Source organism: Pygocentrus nattereri, chromosome 19, assembly GCF_015220715.1.
Source record: "Pygocentrus nattereri isolate fPygNat1 chromosome 19, fPygNat1.pri, whole genome shotgun sequence".
NCBI lineage: Eukaryota > Metazoa > Chordata > Actinopteri > Characiformes > Serrasalmidae > Pygocentrus > Pygocentrus nattereri.
The window spans coordinates 9,094,483-9,110,183 of record NC_051229.1 but is presented as its reverse complement, the minus strand read 5'-3'; the positions used below and the strand labels follow the sequence as shown (position 1 = coordinate 9,110,183).

The following is a 15,701-nucleotide window of genomic DNA, read 5'->3' as shown; positions in this document are numbered from 1 at the left end:
CATCCTTGAAATCACAGCTGTGACCAAATCATAGCTGTGATGCTGTTCATAGCACAGCCCTCTTGTGTTCTATTGGTTAAATATGTGTAAATAAATGGATAAACGGGGCAGGAAACATGTCCGTTTGTTAAGCATGTGAATTTGCTCGCGGTGGACGTTCCCACAGGCTTTGAAGCTTAGTGTGTTTTATCTGCTAGCTGAATGAGGAGGGTTTTTGTGTGTCTTTGGCATTATCACTGCAGTGTTAATGTGCTGCTCTGTAGATACTGTCACACCTTCCGACAGTCATCTGAAACTAATGACTGCCTCGTATCTCACGCACTCACTTGCATTTCATGTGTACGTGTAAATGGTACTGTTTTAAGCATTAAGATACCCTTTGCTGCCATGCACTTCTGTTTTCTGCTAATTTTAATGTAATAGGGCATAATTTGTTACACAGAGTTTGAGTGAATTAGTTACACAGTGTGGTGCACAGTGTGCTTAGTCAGTGACAGGCCATGGACTACCAGGCAGGAAGCCACTTGTAGTGCGTAGTAACTGCCAAGAGTCTGTTTGCATGTTTGGACTACCAAAGGAATAAAAAAATAAATAAAATGATTAGTAAAGTATAAAGTTCATGTGCAAAAAAAAAACTGAAACCACAGTCAAAATAATATACTTTAACTAATAACACACCATCTGGTGTGTAACATCTTCAAGTCCAGGCAGAACAACTGGTTCCTGACCAGGTTACTATTACTCTGGTGAAGGCTGGTTTAGGCTGAGGTAACTGTTGGTAGGCCTGGCCTTAGCCTGGCTGAAAAGCTTTATCTTTTAATGCTATACTTACATTGTGGTGATAGATGGATGACAGCAGACTTTTCTGTGGAGCAGCGACCGAACAGTTCAGTTTGTCTGTGTTGTGCTGTCAGCCGTGGCAAAGGAATAGCCAGATGTTGATTTTTCAGGAAATATGAATGCTCCTATTTGTAGGAGTTGAAATCCATGTGTACCTGTTCATATACAATACAATGCAATGGTCAAGAAAAACCTACCATTTTATATATTAGGAAACATGTTCCAGGATAAAATAATGGCTAACACCATCGTACTGCACAAAAATAGGAATGTTGCTGTTATTTAAGTAATGATATCAACATGGCAGCCTACAAGACTGAGATCATTTAAATGTAGTCACTACCTTTTATGCCTATTCTGGAGTCAGATTAGGTCTGTACGTTTCTTCATTATTCAGCTGTCTTTGGCTAAACAGTCATTCTGCTGGGTTTTATGGAATAGAGAATTTAAAGATCTTAGTAAAACAGCCCTACAAGTCAGTTTGGTTGGTTCCTAAGAGTAAAGTTAAGGTTGGGTTTGAGTGTTGGCAAAGCAGGTCTTAGATACAGTAATACATGGAAACTCGCCTTAACAGGGGTATGCGTGGGGCTGATGGGAAGTAATAAGTGAAGAAGCACTTAAAAGCCATTAGGACTGCTTTTTTAAAGATATCGAGTTTGCAAGAGGCACGATTTTTGGGAATTCCATCAGCATGAATATTTCACGACAGGCTGATAATATCGGGACAAAACAGTTTCCAGGCTGTTCCAGGTTCCAGGCTGAATCTCACCGATGAGAACAATAACTGCAGTGAAATAGAAAAATGTAATTCAAACAAACGGTTTACAATTTCACATGATGAGAATGGAAGAATAACAATGGTAATGATAGCCTTCTTTTTAATAAAACAGCTATGCGTGAATGTTAGAAGGCACTTACAGCTGAAAGGAAGAAGGTGTTTATCATTTTCCCTCACTAAAATGCTCTCTTTTCTCCTGCAGTGGGAGGAAGTGAGCGGCTATGACGAGAACCTGAACACCATTCGCACCTACCAGGTGTGTAATGTCTTCGAGTCCAGTCAGAACAACTGGCTCCTGACCACTTTCATCCAGCGACGGGCCGCCCAGCGGGTTTATGTGGAGATGCGCTTCACAGTACGCGACTGCAGCAGCATCCCACGCGTACCAGGATCCTGCAAGGAGACCTTCAACCTCTACTACTATGAGAGTGACCAGGTAGGAGCACATTGGTATAAAAGAGAAGAAAGCGGTCTTTAGGTATGGGTTTTACCATAGAGTATAAATAGTGGTCACCTGCTCTACTTCTGGAGGGTTCCTGCAGGTCCATCCAACACACAAGAACTAGCTAACAGTTGTCACCAGAAGTCCTTTATTAGCAAATATCAGGTGCCTGAGATTTGGCCTAGTCCAGAAAGGTAGATTTCCCAAAAGAAGGTTGAAGACCACAGCTGTAAAAAAAAATTAAGAAGGCTGGTCAATTTGAAGTGTGATTTAAAATTGCTTGTTACCACAACGTGCGTTGCCCACCTCTGTGACCAGGTCATCGCTACCAAGGGAACAGCTTTCTGGATGGAGGCGCCCTACCTGAAGGTGGACACCATCGCTGCTGATGAGAGCTTCTCACAGGTAGACTTCGGAGGTCGCCTCATGAAGGTCAACACGGAGGTACGCAGCTTTGGGCCGCTCTCTAAGAACGGCTTCTACCTGGCCTTCCAGGACTACGGTGCCTGCATGTCCCTGCTGTCCGTCAGGGTCTTCTATAAAAAGTGCCCCAGCGTGGTGCAGAACTTTGCAGTGTTTCCTGAGACCATGACCGGGGCAGAGAGCACATCACTGGTCATCGCACGTGGCATGTGCATCCCAAACTCAGAGGAGGTGGATGTGCCCATTAAGCTATACTGCAATGGAGACGGGGAGTGGATGGTTCCCATTGGCAGCTGCACCTGCAAGGCTGGCTTTGAACCAGACAATGGCAATGTCTGCAGAGGTAAGAACCTGTGTTTTAGGTGCTGATGATTTTGCTGAGTTAGCTATCTGACTGATTAGGTAGCTAGATATGTGGCGATAGCTACTGTAGTTAACCAGCGAGCTGGCTAAATATGTAGGTAAAACAGACAGCTGTCAAGCTGTCCAGCTGCCTGGCTACTGTAGTTCATTGGCTAGGTCGTTAGATATTTAGGTGTCTGAATGTGTAGTTATCAAAGATGGATCAGTAAATCTATCCATTGTTCTGTTCATCAATCAAACATGGACCTATCTATCTAGATGGCTACTGTATTTACCTGGATAGCTAGTTATTTTAATTTTAACATATCACTGATCAAGCTATCTATCTATCTATCTATCTATCTATCTATCTATCTGTTTGATGAATCTAAATGGTCTCTCTGTTTGTGTGTCTATCTAGCAGGCCACATTGACTAATGCACAGTCTGATTTTTGTAGATTTGTAGAATTTGACACAAATCAACTGTTAACCCTTAGAAATCTAGGTATTACTTTCATATTTATAGAACATTTAAATGTAAATACGCAACTACATAATTACATAGTTGATTCACACAGCTGAACTACAAAGCTGATTTACATCCTATATTGAAAGGTTCTGACTTCTGACTTCTTCTGCCTTCAGTTCTGACTTCTGTCCACTTGTGTCATAACTGCAATGGCTGTGTTTACATGCAAAGATTTTTGCCAATCCGATTGAATACAGTCGGATTACAGATTCAGACTGAGGTGTTTATACGCACAGTCTATTCAAGAATCTGATGAGAATCTTTGTTTACATGCTCACTGCAACTAAACGTCCCAACTTCATTGAAATTGGGGTTGTATTACTAAATCTAATCAAAATTAAAGATCTCCTCTTCAACTTATTGAAAGTTTAGAATCTGGACTTTGAACAGAATTTCTTTGCTTGTTTCAAGTCGCATCATGCTTTTGCTATTGCTGGTGATTACTTTGACCTTTGTGAACTCATCCTAAATTTTCTGACCAGTTAAAGATAGTGCTGTGGCTGGATGAGTGGACCTAGATTTTCTCAATACCTTAAGTATTGTAACAACGTCTGTGGAGTATTTGTGCAGTAGGGGTGAAAAATTCAGTGCCTGATTCTGTTAGTTCTTGTACTTGGAGCTGGGAGTTGCAGGGTGAGCCAGACTCTGCTAATGAGAGCGCAGCCAGTGTGTGAGTTTCTGTGGAAAACTGGAAATTCAGCACATATGAAGTGAGAGAGGCGGAGAGCCTGGGTGTGAGGCTTGGTCATAATTGATGCCTGTATGTGGTGGTTCAGTTTGCACGTAAATAATGCAGAATCATCTGGTCTTATACTACTACAAGTAGCAGAGATTTAAACTGAGGGTAGCTCAAACCACACACCTTTGTATTCTTTATGTAGCTAAATAATTTAAAATGCGTAATAAAATGACCCGGTTTTTCCAGTTGACCTTTCCAATACTTTGCCCACATATTCGTTTTCCTGTAGCAGAAGAGGACAAAAGAATATAGATAAACAATGCTGGTGACGTCCATAAACAATATTTTTCAAGTTGTTTTGCTTTCATTTTTGAGAAACCAAGACACACACACACACACACACACACACACACACACACACACACACAGAAAGTGGCACCGACTCACTCACTCACTCACTCTCTCTTACTCACTCCTGAACTTTCACAGCCTCTCAGTCTGTCTGTTTCTTTTTATCTGCCTCACTCTCTCTTTCTCTCTCTCACACTCTCTCCAGCCCAGTCTCTCTCGCCCACCCATATACACTTAAAGTCAGTTTTGTCTGTCCAGGTTGTGTGATTATATATCTGATCTGTGCTGCTGTACTGAGCCCCCCAGGTTCATCCCTGCTGGCTGTACTGAGCATGCTCAGAACTGATAAGATTGATTGACAGGCAGCTGTTGTGATCAATACTCAGATAAAATGAGAAAAAATACAGTAGTCCTTAGACCAGAAGTCACTGACTTTGAAAAGCACATAATCCATATGTGTCCCAACACACACGCGCACACACACACATACACACATACAACTGATTGACATTACTGTTTATTCGCTGAATTGAACATATTGGAATAAACAATAAAACATAAAATGCAACCTGGCAAAAAGTGTAGGATATTTTGTATTTTATTTTTTTTTACAATCAACAAAACATACAATTCATGCACTAATATTTGCAGAACATGTAGTTTGTACCTTCTTATTGCTGTTTTAACTTGGAAATGTAGCAAATTCCCAGAACATGTGCTTTGTCCAGGGGTGATCAAACTTTTGCCTATGAAACACCGTAAAGTGAAACACACACACACATACACACTTGTGCATCTAGTCCATAGTAGTCCTCCGGCAAGGTTTCCTTATCGGTAGAGCGATGCTGTGGCAGTAAAGAAACACACACACACACACACACACACACACACACACACACACACACACACACAAACAGAGACACACACAGAACTCTGCTGAAGCAGAAGCTCCTCCGCAGATGGATTTTTAATGCATGGTGGTGGTTTGTATAGTCTGTGTACAGGAGCTGCAAGCAAGAACTGTCATCTGTACGTGCGTGAGTATGTATATACAGCACTGTGCAAAAGTTTTAGACACTTTAAAGACACTAATATTAGGATAAAGCGTGCTCACTTGACCATTTTCAGACCTCTCCTTTAGGAAGCCCATTATATTTTGTTGTTATCATAAAAAAAATCTAGTTCAGTTAAAGGGAACCTATTATGTTAATTTTTACAGTTCATAAATTTATCGTTGGAGCCTATAAGAATAAACGTACATGCTTCAGTTTTTCCAAAGCACAATAGTTTTCTCATAAGGTACGTCTGTATTCACTCTCTGTCAGAGCTATTGTGTCTTTAAGCCCCGCCTCCTGATGAGTCCAGCGTGCTCCAATTGGTCAGCTTGACCACTATGTTGTGATCGGTCAACCGCTAGAGCGGCATCAGTATTTCTGAGCTTAGTAATTGTCCGTAAGGCAGTAGCGGAAAGTGTTTTACTTCTGTTTCTTGAGAAAAGGGCCCGTGGCCTCAGCTCTGCAGCATCAGTTTGAGTCCGATGCTGATAGTCAGGCTGAACCTGCTAACACGATAGAGGAAAGGGAAAGACCAGAAAAGCTTAACAGGTCCCCCTTAATGTCAATTAATCAACCTTTATTTAATCTCGGACAACACCAAGGGTGTCCCTCATTTACTATGTTGAGTTCATACAGGAAAAAAGCGATTGATAATGTGTAAGAACATATCAAATAACAAAAGCAAATTTAATAATATTAATGACTGAAATCAGGTAAGTATAAAAATGAAACATTAATAATAAAATTACATAAAAACAGTAGAAAATATAAAACAATAATTAAAGTGTGAATGTTAACAAAATCAAAAGATAAATAAAGCAAAAGGATCATACGTTTAAAAAAGGAAACTAGCATTTCTTTACTGCTGACCAACGTTAATGTGTAGTTCGTGCTTTAGAGTTGCTGCTACAGCCGCTTTCAGAGGAACAGTTTTCACCTGCTGACAGGCTTGGCACGCCTCACAGAACGCACAGAGACTCCTGCTTCCGTCTAGCTCACGAAGGTTGATCGGTTCCACCAACTTATTCAAGCTGACTGTCAGAATCAGACCCTGGCTCAGAACCGAGGCCACAGGCTCTTGTCACAAGAAAGGGAAGCACATAAAATGACTGAAATCATAATTAAATAATCATAATTAAAACAAACGAAAAAAGGAAATGAATAGTAAATAAAGATATAAATAAATGGAAAAAATAAAATAGCTAAAGAAAAATGAAAATAAGTCAATAGAAAGTAAAAGTTTTCCAGTGAGCTGAGCTCTAGTGTGTCCTGTAGTGAGTTCCAGCTCACTGGTGCTCTGGAAGTAAAGGCAGATTTTCCCAGTTCAGTTAAAACTCTCAGTACCCGGCATGTGATCCAACCACAGGAGCGAGTCTGATAATTACCATTATTTATAGACATTGTTGTAGTAGTCTATTCCGACATATGACTGGAGAGTATTTTATAACTAAAAATAAACCAGTGTGTTTCCCGCCGTGCTGCTAGTGAGGGTCAACCAAACTGTTTCTATATCATTGCTGTCGGAACAAAACTTTGTGTCTCCATTTTTGCCGTTTTTGACATAATTTGATGCTTGTTGCTCTTTATGTAATCGTATGTAAATTTCATGACAAATCGACCAAAAGAAACAGCTCAAAATTACTTGGAGAAAACTCCAAGATTCCATTGACTTACATTAAAAGTACAGTAGGTTTTTACCGTCTCCTGTAAAGTTTCCATTTTGGAGATAGGAGGTTTTGTTTCCGACAACAGTGACATGTTTAATTCGATAAATAAGACCACGGGTTGGCTGGGGACATCAGAGAGGGAAATCTAGAACGAAAGCTGTGCTCTCACAGCATGTTTAGACTTCTTACTGCATTAATGCTTCCATTTCTTCTGGTGTTATACAGTGTTTCACTGGTAAAACACATGCAGCTGAGAAAAATAGCTTTAAACAGAGTGCTCATGTACACAGTGCTGTATGTTTATGCTCTGTTTTGGATGTGTGTGTTGGTCTCTGTGTAGGATCTGAAGTTTATTTGTTTGTATGTACAGTGTTTTATGGTATGTGGATCAGTGCAGTATCCACACATGTGCTTTGGTGTGTGGTATAGGGTAGGTGTCTGTTTATTTTGAGCATAGCTGGAAGCTATTAAGCTGTGTTTGTATGTATGGGTGTGTGTGTTTATCAGGATCATGTGATGAAGCTGCAATAGGCTGTGTGCTGCTGGATTAATGATGTTTTGCGCAGTGAGTCTCCACTAATTAGTGCTGCTTTGATCTGCAGGCTTGTATAAAGGCGTTTGATGGGCTAATATACTGCAGGCCGTCCTGCAGCAGCAGACAGTGTGCAGCAGCTACTGGAGCTGCCCTGAACACGTTTTACTGCCAAACACAGCTTATACTAATGAGAGACTCCTTTAATGCTGATTAGCTCTTTCTGATTAGCTTTTTCTCCAGCCGTTTATGGCTGTCTTCCCAGCGATGTTCACTTCTAATGTCTGTCTGTCTGTCTGTCTTTCTTTTTTCTTCTACTAGTGTTTATTCTTACAAACCTCTTTCTTTCTTTCTTTATTTCTGTCTTTCTTCATTTCTTCTACTGCTGTGTATTCCAAATACAAACCTTTTCTTCTTTCTTTCTTTCTTTCTTTCTTTCTTTCTTTCTTTCTTTCTTTCTTTCTTCTTCTGTTGTTTATTCCTTTATTCTTTCTTTCTTTCTTTCTTTCTTTCTTTCTTCTTCTGTTGTTTATTCCTTTATTCTTTCTTTCTTTCTTTCTTTCTTTCTTTCTTTCTTTCTTTCTTCTACTGCTGTGTATTCCAAATACAAACCTTTTCTTCTTTCTTTCTTTCTTTCTTTCTTTCTTTCTTTCTTTCTTTCTTTCTTCTTCTGTTGTTTATTCCTTTTTTCTTTCTTTCTTTCTTTCTTTCTTTCTTTCTTTCTTTCTTTCTTTCTTTCTTTTTCTGTTGTTTATTCCTTTATTCTTTCTTTCTTTCTTTCTTTCTTTCTTTCTTTCTTCTTCTGTTGTTTATTCCTTTATTCTTTCTTTCTTTCTTTCTTTCTTTCTTTCTTTCTTTCTTCTTCTGTTGTTTATTCCTTTATTCTTTCTTTCTTTCTTTCTTTCTTTCTTTCTTTCTTTCTTTCTTTCTTTCTTTCTTTCTTCTACTGCTGTGTATTCCAAATACAAACCTTTCTTTCTTTCTTTCTTTCTTTCTTTCTTTCTTTCTTTCTTCTTCTGTTGTTTATTCCTTTATTCTTTCTTTCTTTCTTTCTTTCTTTCTTTCTTTCTTTCTTTCTTCTACTGCTGTGTATTCCAAATACAAACCTTTCTTTCTTTCTTTCTTTCTTTCTTTCTTTCTTTCTTTCTTTCTTTCTATATTTCTTTCTTTCTTCTTCTGTTGTTTATTCCTTTATTCCTTCTTTCTTTCTTTTTCTTTCTTTCTTTCTTTCTTTCTTTCTTTCTTCTTCTGCTGTTTATTCCTTTATTCTTTCTTTCTTTCTTTCTTTCTTCTTCTGTTTATTCCTTTATTCCTTCTCTCTTCTTTCTTTCTTCCTTTTTTCTACTGCTTCATGTTCATACTACGAACCTTTCTTTCTTCTTCTGTTGTTTATTCCTTTATTCTTTCTTTCTTTCTTTCTTTCTTTCTTTCTTTCTTTCTTTCTTTCTTTCTTTCTTCTACTGCTGTGTATTCCAAATACAAACCTTTCTTTCTTTCTTTCTTTCTTTCTTTCTTTCTTTCTTTCTTTCTTTCTCTTTCTTCTTCTGTTGTTTATTCCTTTATTCTTTCTTTCTTTCTTTCTTTCTTTCTTTCTTTCTTCTACTGCTGTGTATTCCAAATACAAACCTTTCTTTCTTTCTTTCTTTCTTTCTTTCTTTCTTTCTTTCTTTCTTTCTTTCTTTCTTTCTTTCTTCTTCTGTTGTTTATTCCTTTATTCTTTCTTTCTTTCTTTCTTTCTTTCTTTCTTTCTTTCTTTCTTTCTTTCTTTCTTCTACTGCTGTGTATTCCAAATACAAACCTTTCTTTCTTTCTTTCTTTCTTTCTTTCTTTCTTTCTTTCTTTCTATATTTCTTTCTTTCTTCTTCTGTTGTTTATTCCTTTATTCCTTCTTTCTTTCTTTTTCTTTCTTTCTTTCTTTCTTTCTTTCTTCTTCTGCTGTTTATTCCTTTATTCTTTCTTTCTTTCTTTCTTCTTCTGTTTATTCCTTTATTCCTTCTCTCTTCTTTCTTTCTTCCTTTTTTCTACTGCTTCATGTTCATACTACGAATCTTTCTTTTTTGTTTGTTTGTTTCTTTCTTTCTTTCTTTCTTTTGCTGCTGTTTATTCCTTTATTCCTTCTCTCTTTTCTTCTTTCTTTTTTCTACTGTTTCATGTCCATACTACAAACCTTTCTTTCTTTCTTTTGGTGCTGTTTATTCCTTTATTCCTTCTCTCTTTTCTTCTTTCTTTCTTTTTCCTACTGCTTCATGTTCATACTACAAACTTTTTCTTTCTGTCTGTCTTTCTTCTCCTGCTGTTTATTCCTTTATTCCTTCTCTCTTTTCTTCTGTCTTTCATTCTTTCTTTTTTCTACTGCTTCATGTTCATACTACAAACTTTTCTTTCTTTCTCTTTCTTTCTTCCTTTCTTTCTTTAATTGGCTGTGACTGTGTGAATTAAAGTGATATGTTACTGCTTTAATTGGTCATTCAGGTTCATTTCGGTGTTGGTGTGGTCACTACTGAGTGTGGGTTTTATAGTTTGTATAACCGGCATGATCTTCTCTCTGGCTGCATGTTCTTTCTCTCCCTCTCTCTCCCTCTCTCTCCCTCCTTCTCTCTTCCTCTCTGTCCCTCCCTCTCACACTCTCTCTATCTCTGACATACACACACAAACACAAACACACAAACAAACTCTTGAAACATGTGGACCGGCGATTTCCTGACCCTGCCTCGGGGAGAATGAATAGTCATGAAGTAAAATGCGTAAGAGTCATAAAAGTGTGTGTGTGTGTGTGTGTGTGTGTGTGTGTCAGATTACCCCTGCAGAAACAGAGAGGACAGGTGTGTGTATGTTGTGTATATTGATATATTGACTGTTCATTTACTTACTCAGATGTCTGAATAGAATACATTTTTATTTATATATTTATATGGAGATCTCAGTTCACACTATAACCCAGTGACTTTCTAGAGAATTCACTCAAGCCCTAGTCTAAAACACCTGTTGCAGCTAGTTAAGTGGACAGTTGATCTAGACAAGACTTGTTCAAGCAGAGTTGCCAATATATAGAGACACTTACTGTATTAATTATATCTGTTGCAATTTTTGATTGATACTCATTTTAAAAATACAGATATTCAAACAACAAGAATTGGGATGAGTATTTCAACCAATGTCAGCACGCCAATACAACAGCAAAAGCTGTGTTTCAGTTAAATCCCAGCGTCCACTGTTGCAGTCCACACAGCTACAGCTCCCCTGTGGCTCGGCCATGTTGGCTCGGTCCGTTCTGTGAGTAATGGACGCTCAGTAATGGGCCGTGTCCAGCCAGCATGGCGGCCAACGAGCAGATGTGAACCTGACACTGCTGGACTCTGGCGGCCACCCGATTAGTGTGGTCAGAATCTCGGCTGGTCGTGCGTGCCGCAGGCGTACTGACCACGCTGACCACAGGGCCAGAGGACACACACACACACTCTTGCACGTACGGTGTAATTCAATGAGGAGCCTCTCGCTTCAGGAGCTGTCCGCTCCAGTACACACACACATAAATGCATGTGGAGGAGAGTAATGGAGCCCACCGCTCTGTATGAGCACACATGCATATGTGCACATCCACTACTGCATATAGACAATAATGAATACAGTAACTAAGGACGATATGGTATTTGCCAATAGTATGCGACTCTCTGGAGCAGCCACTAATGAGGCCAAGATCTCAATCCCCAGTGGCAAGCATTGCCTAGAGGGGTACATAGCCCCCCTAGCAAGGATGGTGCTCTATTGAGTACCTTTGGGGTGAGTTGGAGTGGAGTTTGTTATCCACAACTAATCATCCAACATCATTTCACTAATGTTCTTGTGTCTGAATGCAATCAAATCCTCATGACAATGTTCCAACATCTAGTGTACAGCCTTCCCAGAAGAATGGAGGCTTTATGCTGCAGCAAAGCGGGAATAACGTCTTTATGAATATTTTTGATTTCAGAAGAAATATTGAATAAGCATGCGTCTACAAACAGCTATTAAGTACAAGTTATTGATTTTTCAGGAGATTTTTCTGAGGAGATTGGACATAAGATAATCAACTTGCTTAAAAAGAGAAAGTCAATTGGGAAAAAAAGCATAACAGGAGTTTCCAAAACAGTTCAAGCAGTTATTAACCCCTCAAAATCCCAGGCTTATTATGTACTAAGGCTTATTACTTAGTAATTACAGGGACTTCATTGCAAACTAATTGAGCCATTCATCGGATATAGAAGTCTGTAGTAAAGCAATAAGCCACTTGAGGCTGTGGGTTAATGCAGTTTTCACAAAGGAAGGGTGTTCTTGGGCACAATGCGAAACGCAGTGCTTGAAACTCCCTTCCCAGCGCTAAAATGTGGCTTATTGCTTTTATAGAATGGCTGAATTTTTCAACTTTTTTTCAAATAACAATGAGCACATGAAAACACAGCGCTGTTTACAGCAAAAGTTTTCACTTTACTTTTTGGTCAATAAATGACCACTGCGAGTCTTGTTTAGCACTAATCCAGCGGCCCCCCTCTCCTTGTGCTGGGGCTGAATCTCAAATGGCTCCCTGCTCCCTACATAGTGCACAACGTAGGAGTGTAAATACTGGGTCCTGCAGCCCAGCAGTGCATAAAATAGCTAAGAAATAGTCATTTGGGACTCAGACACATCTTGATCACTGATGCACTATTTGGCTGTAGAGCAAACACGGATGTCTGAAGTGTGCAATCCATTCAAGTGATATTTTTTAGACTTTTATGCTGCCATTTTACAGTTATTCATACTTTAAGTACTTTAATTCAAGCCTGTGATGTTAATGATGGAGTTATTTTAGGCTGTTAGCTATCTTTTAGCCTGTAAGCTAACTGACCAGCCTAGGTCTAGTTAAGAACACAAGCTCTGAGACCCTCAGTTTAAACAAAAGATGGGTTCTTACTTCATCAGTAAACTCAGTGGTCCATGTGAGCAGCATGAGACTCAAAGGTCATTCCATTAACAACACAAGCATTGTTTTTTATTCATTTATTTTTTTGTGCCATGGTGTAGTGATATACAATTCAGTTGCTGTGAGGCGGTCATAGGTGTGTGTGTGTGTGTGTGTGTGTGTGTGTGTGTGTGTGTGTGTGAGAGAGTTTGTAAGAGAATAAAACTTTGGTTTTGACTTTTGTTATTTAAATGCATTGGCACACAGATGGACATCAAAAGGTTGGCTACTTCATTCTTCGTGTTTCTGAGCGCTGCTATCACGCCTACTCTAATAAAATACCCTGAATATCTCATCAGCCACTAACATGAGGATATACATTATCACAAATGACTGAAAACATTCCTCACCAGGGGCCACGTTTATTGGCCTACGCACATGCTTTATGGTAGCTGCTCTGATCTGTTCATTAATTCAGGTTCCTTCTGTAAAGAAGTGCTGCAGGCTGCACAGTAGCATTTCTCCACTCGCTGCTGAATAGCAAACACCATGCAGCCGTATGGAGGCTCCTCTAATCTCCTCTACACCCAGTCTGCTGCTGCTCAGATGCTGTTAGTTGGAATGTGAGGGACCAGGAGGTGGTAGGAAGAGGTGTAAGGATGAAGGGGAGGGAGGGGAGGAGGAAAAGAGGGGATGAAGCCCACCTGCTTTTGTCCTCCGATAGTGACAACAAAGCAGCTCCAGAATGGAGAGAGTGAAAGAGAAATAATGAGAGAGAGACAGAGAGAATGAGAGAAAGAGAGAGAGAGAGAGAGAATGAGAGTGTGAGAGAGAGAGAATGAGAGAGAGAGAGCGAGAGAGAGCGAGAATGTGTGTGAGAGAGAGAGAGAGAGAGAGAGAGAGAGAGAGAGAGAGAGAGAGCGAGAATGTGTGTGAGAGAGAGAGAGAGAGAGAGAGAGAGAGATCTGATCCGAGTGTTAATTCACCTGATCCGCTTCACTTCCTGACAAACGCAGTGAAGACAGGACATCCTGTTGATTGTCTTTCTGTGTATCGCTCCCTTTCTCTCTCTGGTTCTTCCTGTTTCTTCTTCTTCTCTTTCTCTCTTTGCTTCTTCCTCTCTCTCTCTCTCTCTCTCTCTCTCTCTCTCTCTCTCTCTCTCTCTCTCTCTCTCTCTCTCTCTCTCTACTTCTTCCTGTTTCTCTTTCCAGCTCTCTGCTTCTCTTTCTTGCTCTGTTTTTTCCTCTTTTTCTCTGCCTTTCCTCTCTCTCTCTGCATCTTCCTATCTCTTCTTTCTCTTTATCTATCCCTTCTTCCCCATCCTGCCCCCTCTCTGTTTCTTCCTTTCTCTCCCTGCTTCTGAACCTCTCTTTCTCCCTTCTTGCTCTCACTCTCTTTTTCTTCTTATCTCCCGCTGCCTCCCTCTTTCTTGCTCTGTGCTTTTTCTCTGTCTCTGTTTCTTCTTGTTTCTCTCTCTCTCTCTCTCTCTCCCTCTCTCTCTCTCTCTCTCTCTCTCTCTCTCTCTCTCTCTCTGTGTTAGAAAACAAAGCCTGTGCTGGAAAACCACTGTAGACGTGCTTTAGCAACTAATTATAGAGTGAGCTTGGCTTGAAGTGCGCACACACACACACGCGCGCGCGCACACACACACACGTGCATTCTCCTGCACGACTCAGCGGGTCACCGTTTTTGATTTGGAGATCTCTGAGCCACACGGATGTTTACACACTCTGACAAGCCTGTCGACTCGCCATTTCAGCACCGTTCAATCAACTCGAGCTGTGGGTGACAATTAACAACACAACGATGTGCGAAGAACCAGAGTTACTGTACAATGAAGAAGAAAATCATTTATACCTTTATTTGAGCAGAATCATTTCCTGGACTGATGCATTCAGTGTCAACGAATTGCAGTTTAATAGCAAACAGCCCTTAATGGTTTAAGGAATGTAAAGATTAATTAGGAGTTAACCACATTGTTTTGTAGTTAATTTTAAAAATGTTTTTTTCATATACACACACACACACACACACACACACACACACACATATATATATATATATATATATATATATATATATATATATATATATAAATGTATGTGTATATACTTCAGTGCTTCAATTTCAATTAGTTTCATCATGTGAACACAGGCTGTAAATGATCCTTCAGATTCAATATATTTTGGTGATAAATTCATATTCAGCAAACAAATTCATAGCATTTCAGCAAATTCATTACAGTGGAAACAACTAAGATGGCCATAATGGAATGAGAGGGCTACAGTCACAGATTCGTAGAATCTCCATCCATCCATCCATTTTCTAATCCGTTTCTCCATCAGGGTCACGGGGGGGTGCTGGAGCCTATCCCAGCAGTCTTCGGGCGGAAGGCAGGATACACCCTGGACAGGTCGCCAGTCCATTGCAGGGCAGACAGACAGACACAGACAGTCACTCACACCTAGGGGTAATTTAGCATGTCCAATTGGCCTGACTGCATGTCTTTGGACTGTGGGAGGAAACCGGAGAACCCGGAGGAAACCCACGCAGACACGGGGAGAACATGCAAACTCCACACAGAGAGGACCCTGGCCGCCCGGCTGGGGAATCGAACCCAGGCCCTCCTCACTGTGAGGCGACAGCGCTACCCACCACGCTAACCGTGCCACCCTCATAGAATCTCATATATCATATTTCAGATATCATAGCAACAAACATCCAGCCAGCAGCTGGACTTCAGAATGGAACTGTGGTCAAATCAGACAAATTTATTAATGGTGTTCAAACATCGTGCCATTAATAATTTACTGTTTTAGCAAGAAATTGACAATTTTATTTTCCGTGACATGCTATGAGTTTGACCCAAAAATAAAGTGCACTACAAAAGTAAACCAGCTACATGCTAAATGAAATGAAGGATTAAAATATTCTTCATCTTCTAGTTGATGCATGTTCGTGTTTTAAGGTAAAGTGGCAGGAAAAAGCTGCGGAATGAAGTTTGAGTTTGCTTTATGTTTACATCACCTCTTCTTCTGTGAGTTTATTGGCTCATTGCAAAGCATAAATCTGATTACTGGCTGACTGATGTAGACATGGAGTTCCCTCAGTATCTGATTACTCAAGCGCATGTAAATGCGTTGA

The 15,701-nt window shown here is 39.9% G+C and overlaps 1 protein-coding gene across 2 annotated transcripts in view; it reads left to right on the top strand.

Annotated features, from left to right (window-relative positions):
• The window catches only part of LOC108430182 (ephrin type-B receptor 1), a 406,692-nt gene that overhangs the window by 153,450 nt on the left and 237,541 nt on the right, over window positions 1-15,701 (top strand). For both annotated transcript variants that reach the window (XM_017702512.2, XM_017702510.2), the window contains exons 3-4: window positions 1,821-2,054; window positions 2,379-2,826. In XM_017702512.2, the coding sequence (XP_017558001.1) occupies window positions 1,821-2,054; window positions 2,379-2,826 (682 nt within the window). The remainder of the gene's footprint in view (window positions 1-1,820; window positions 2,055-2,378; window positions 2,827-15,701) is intronic.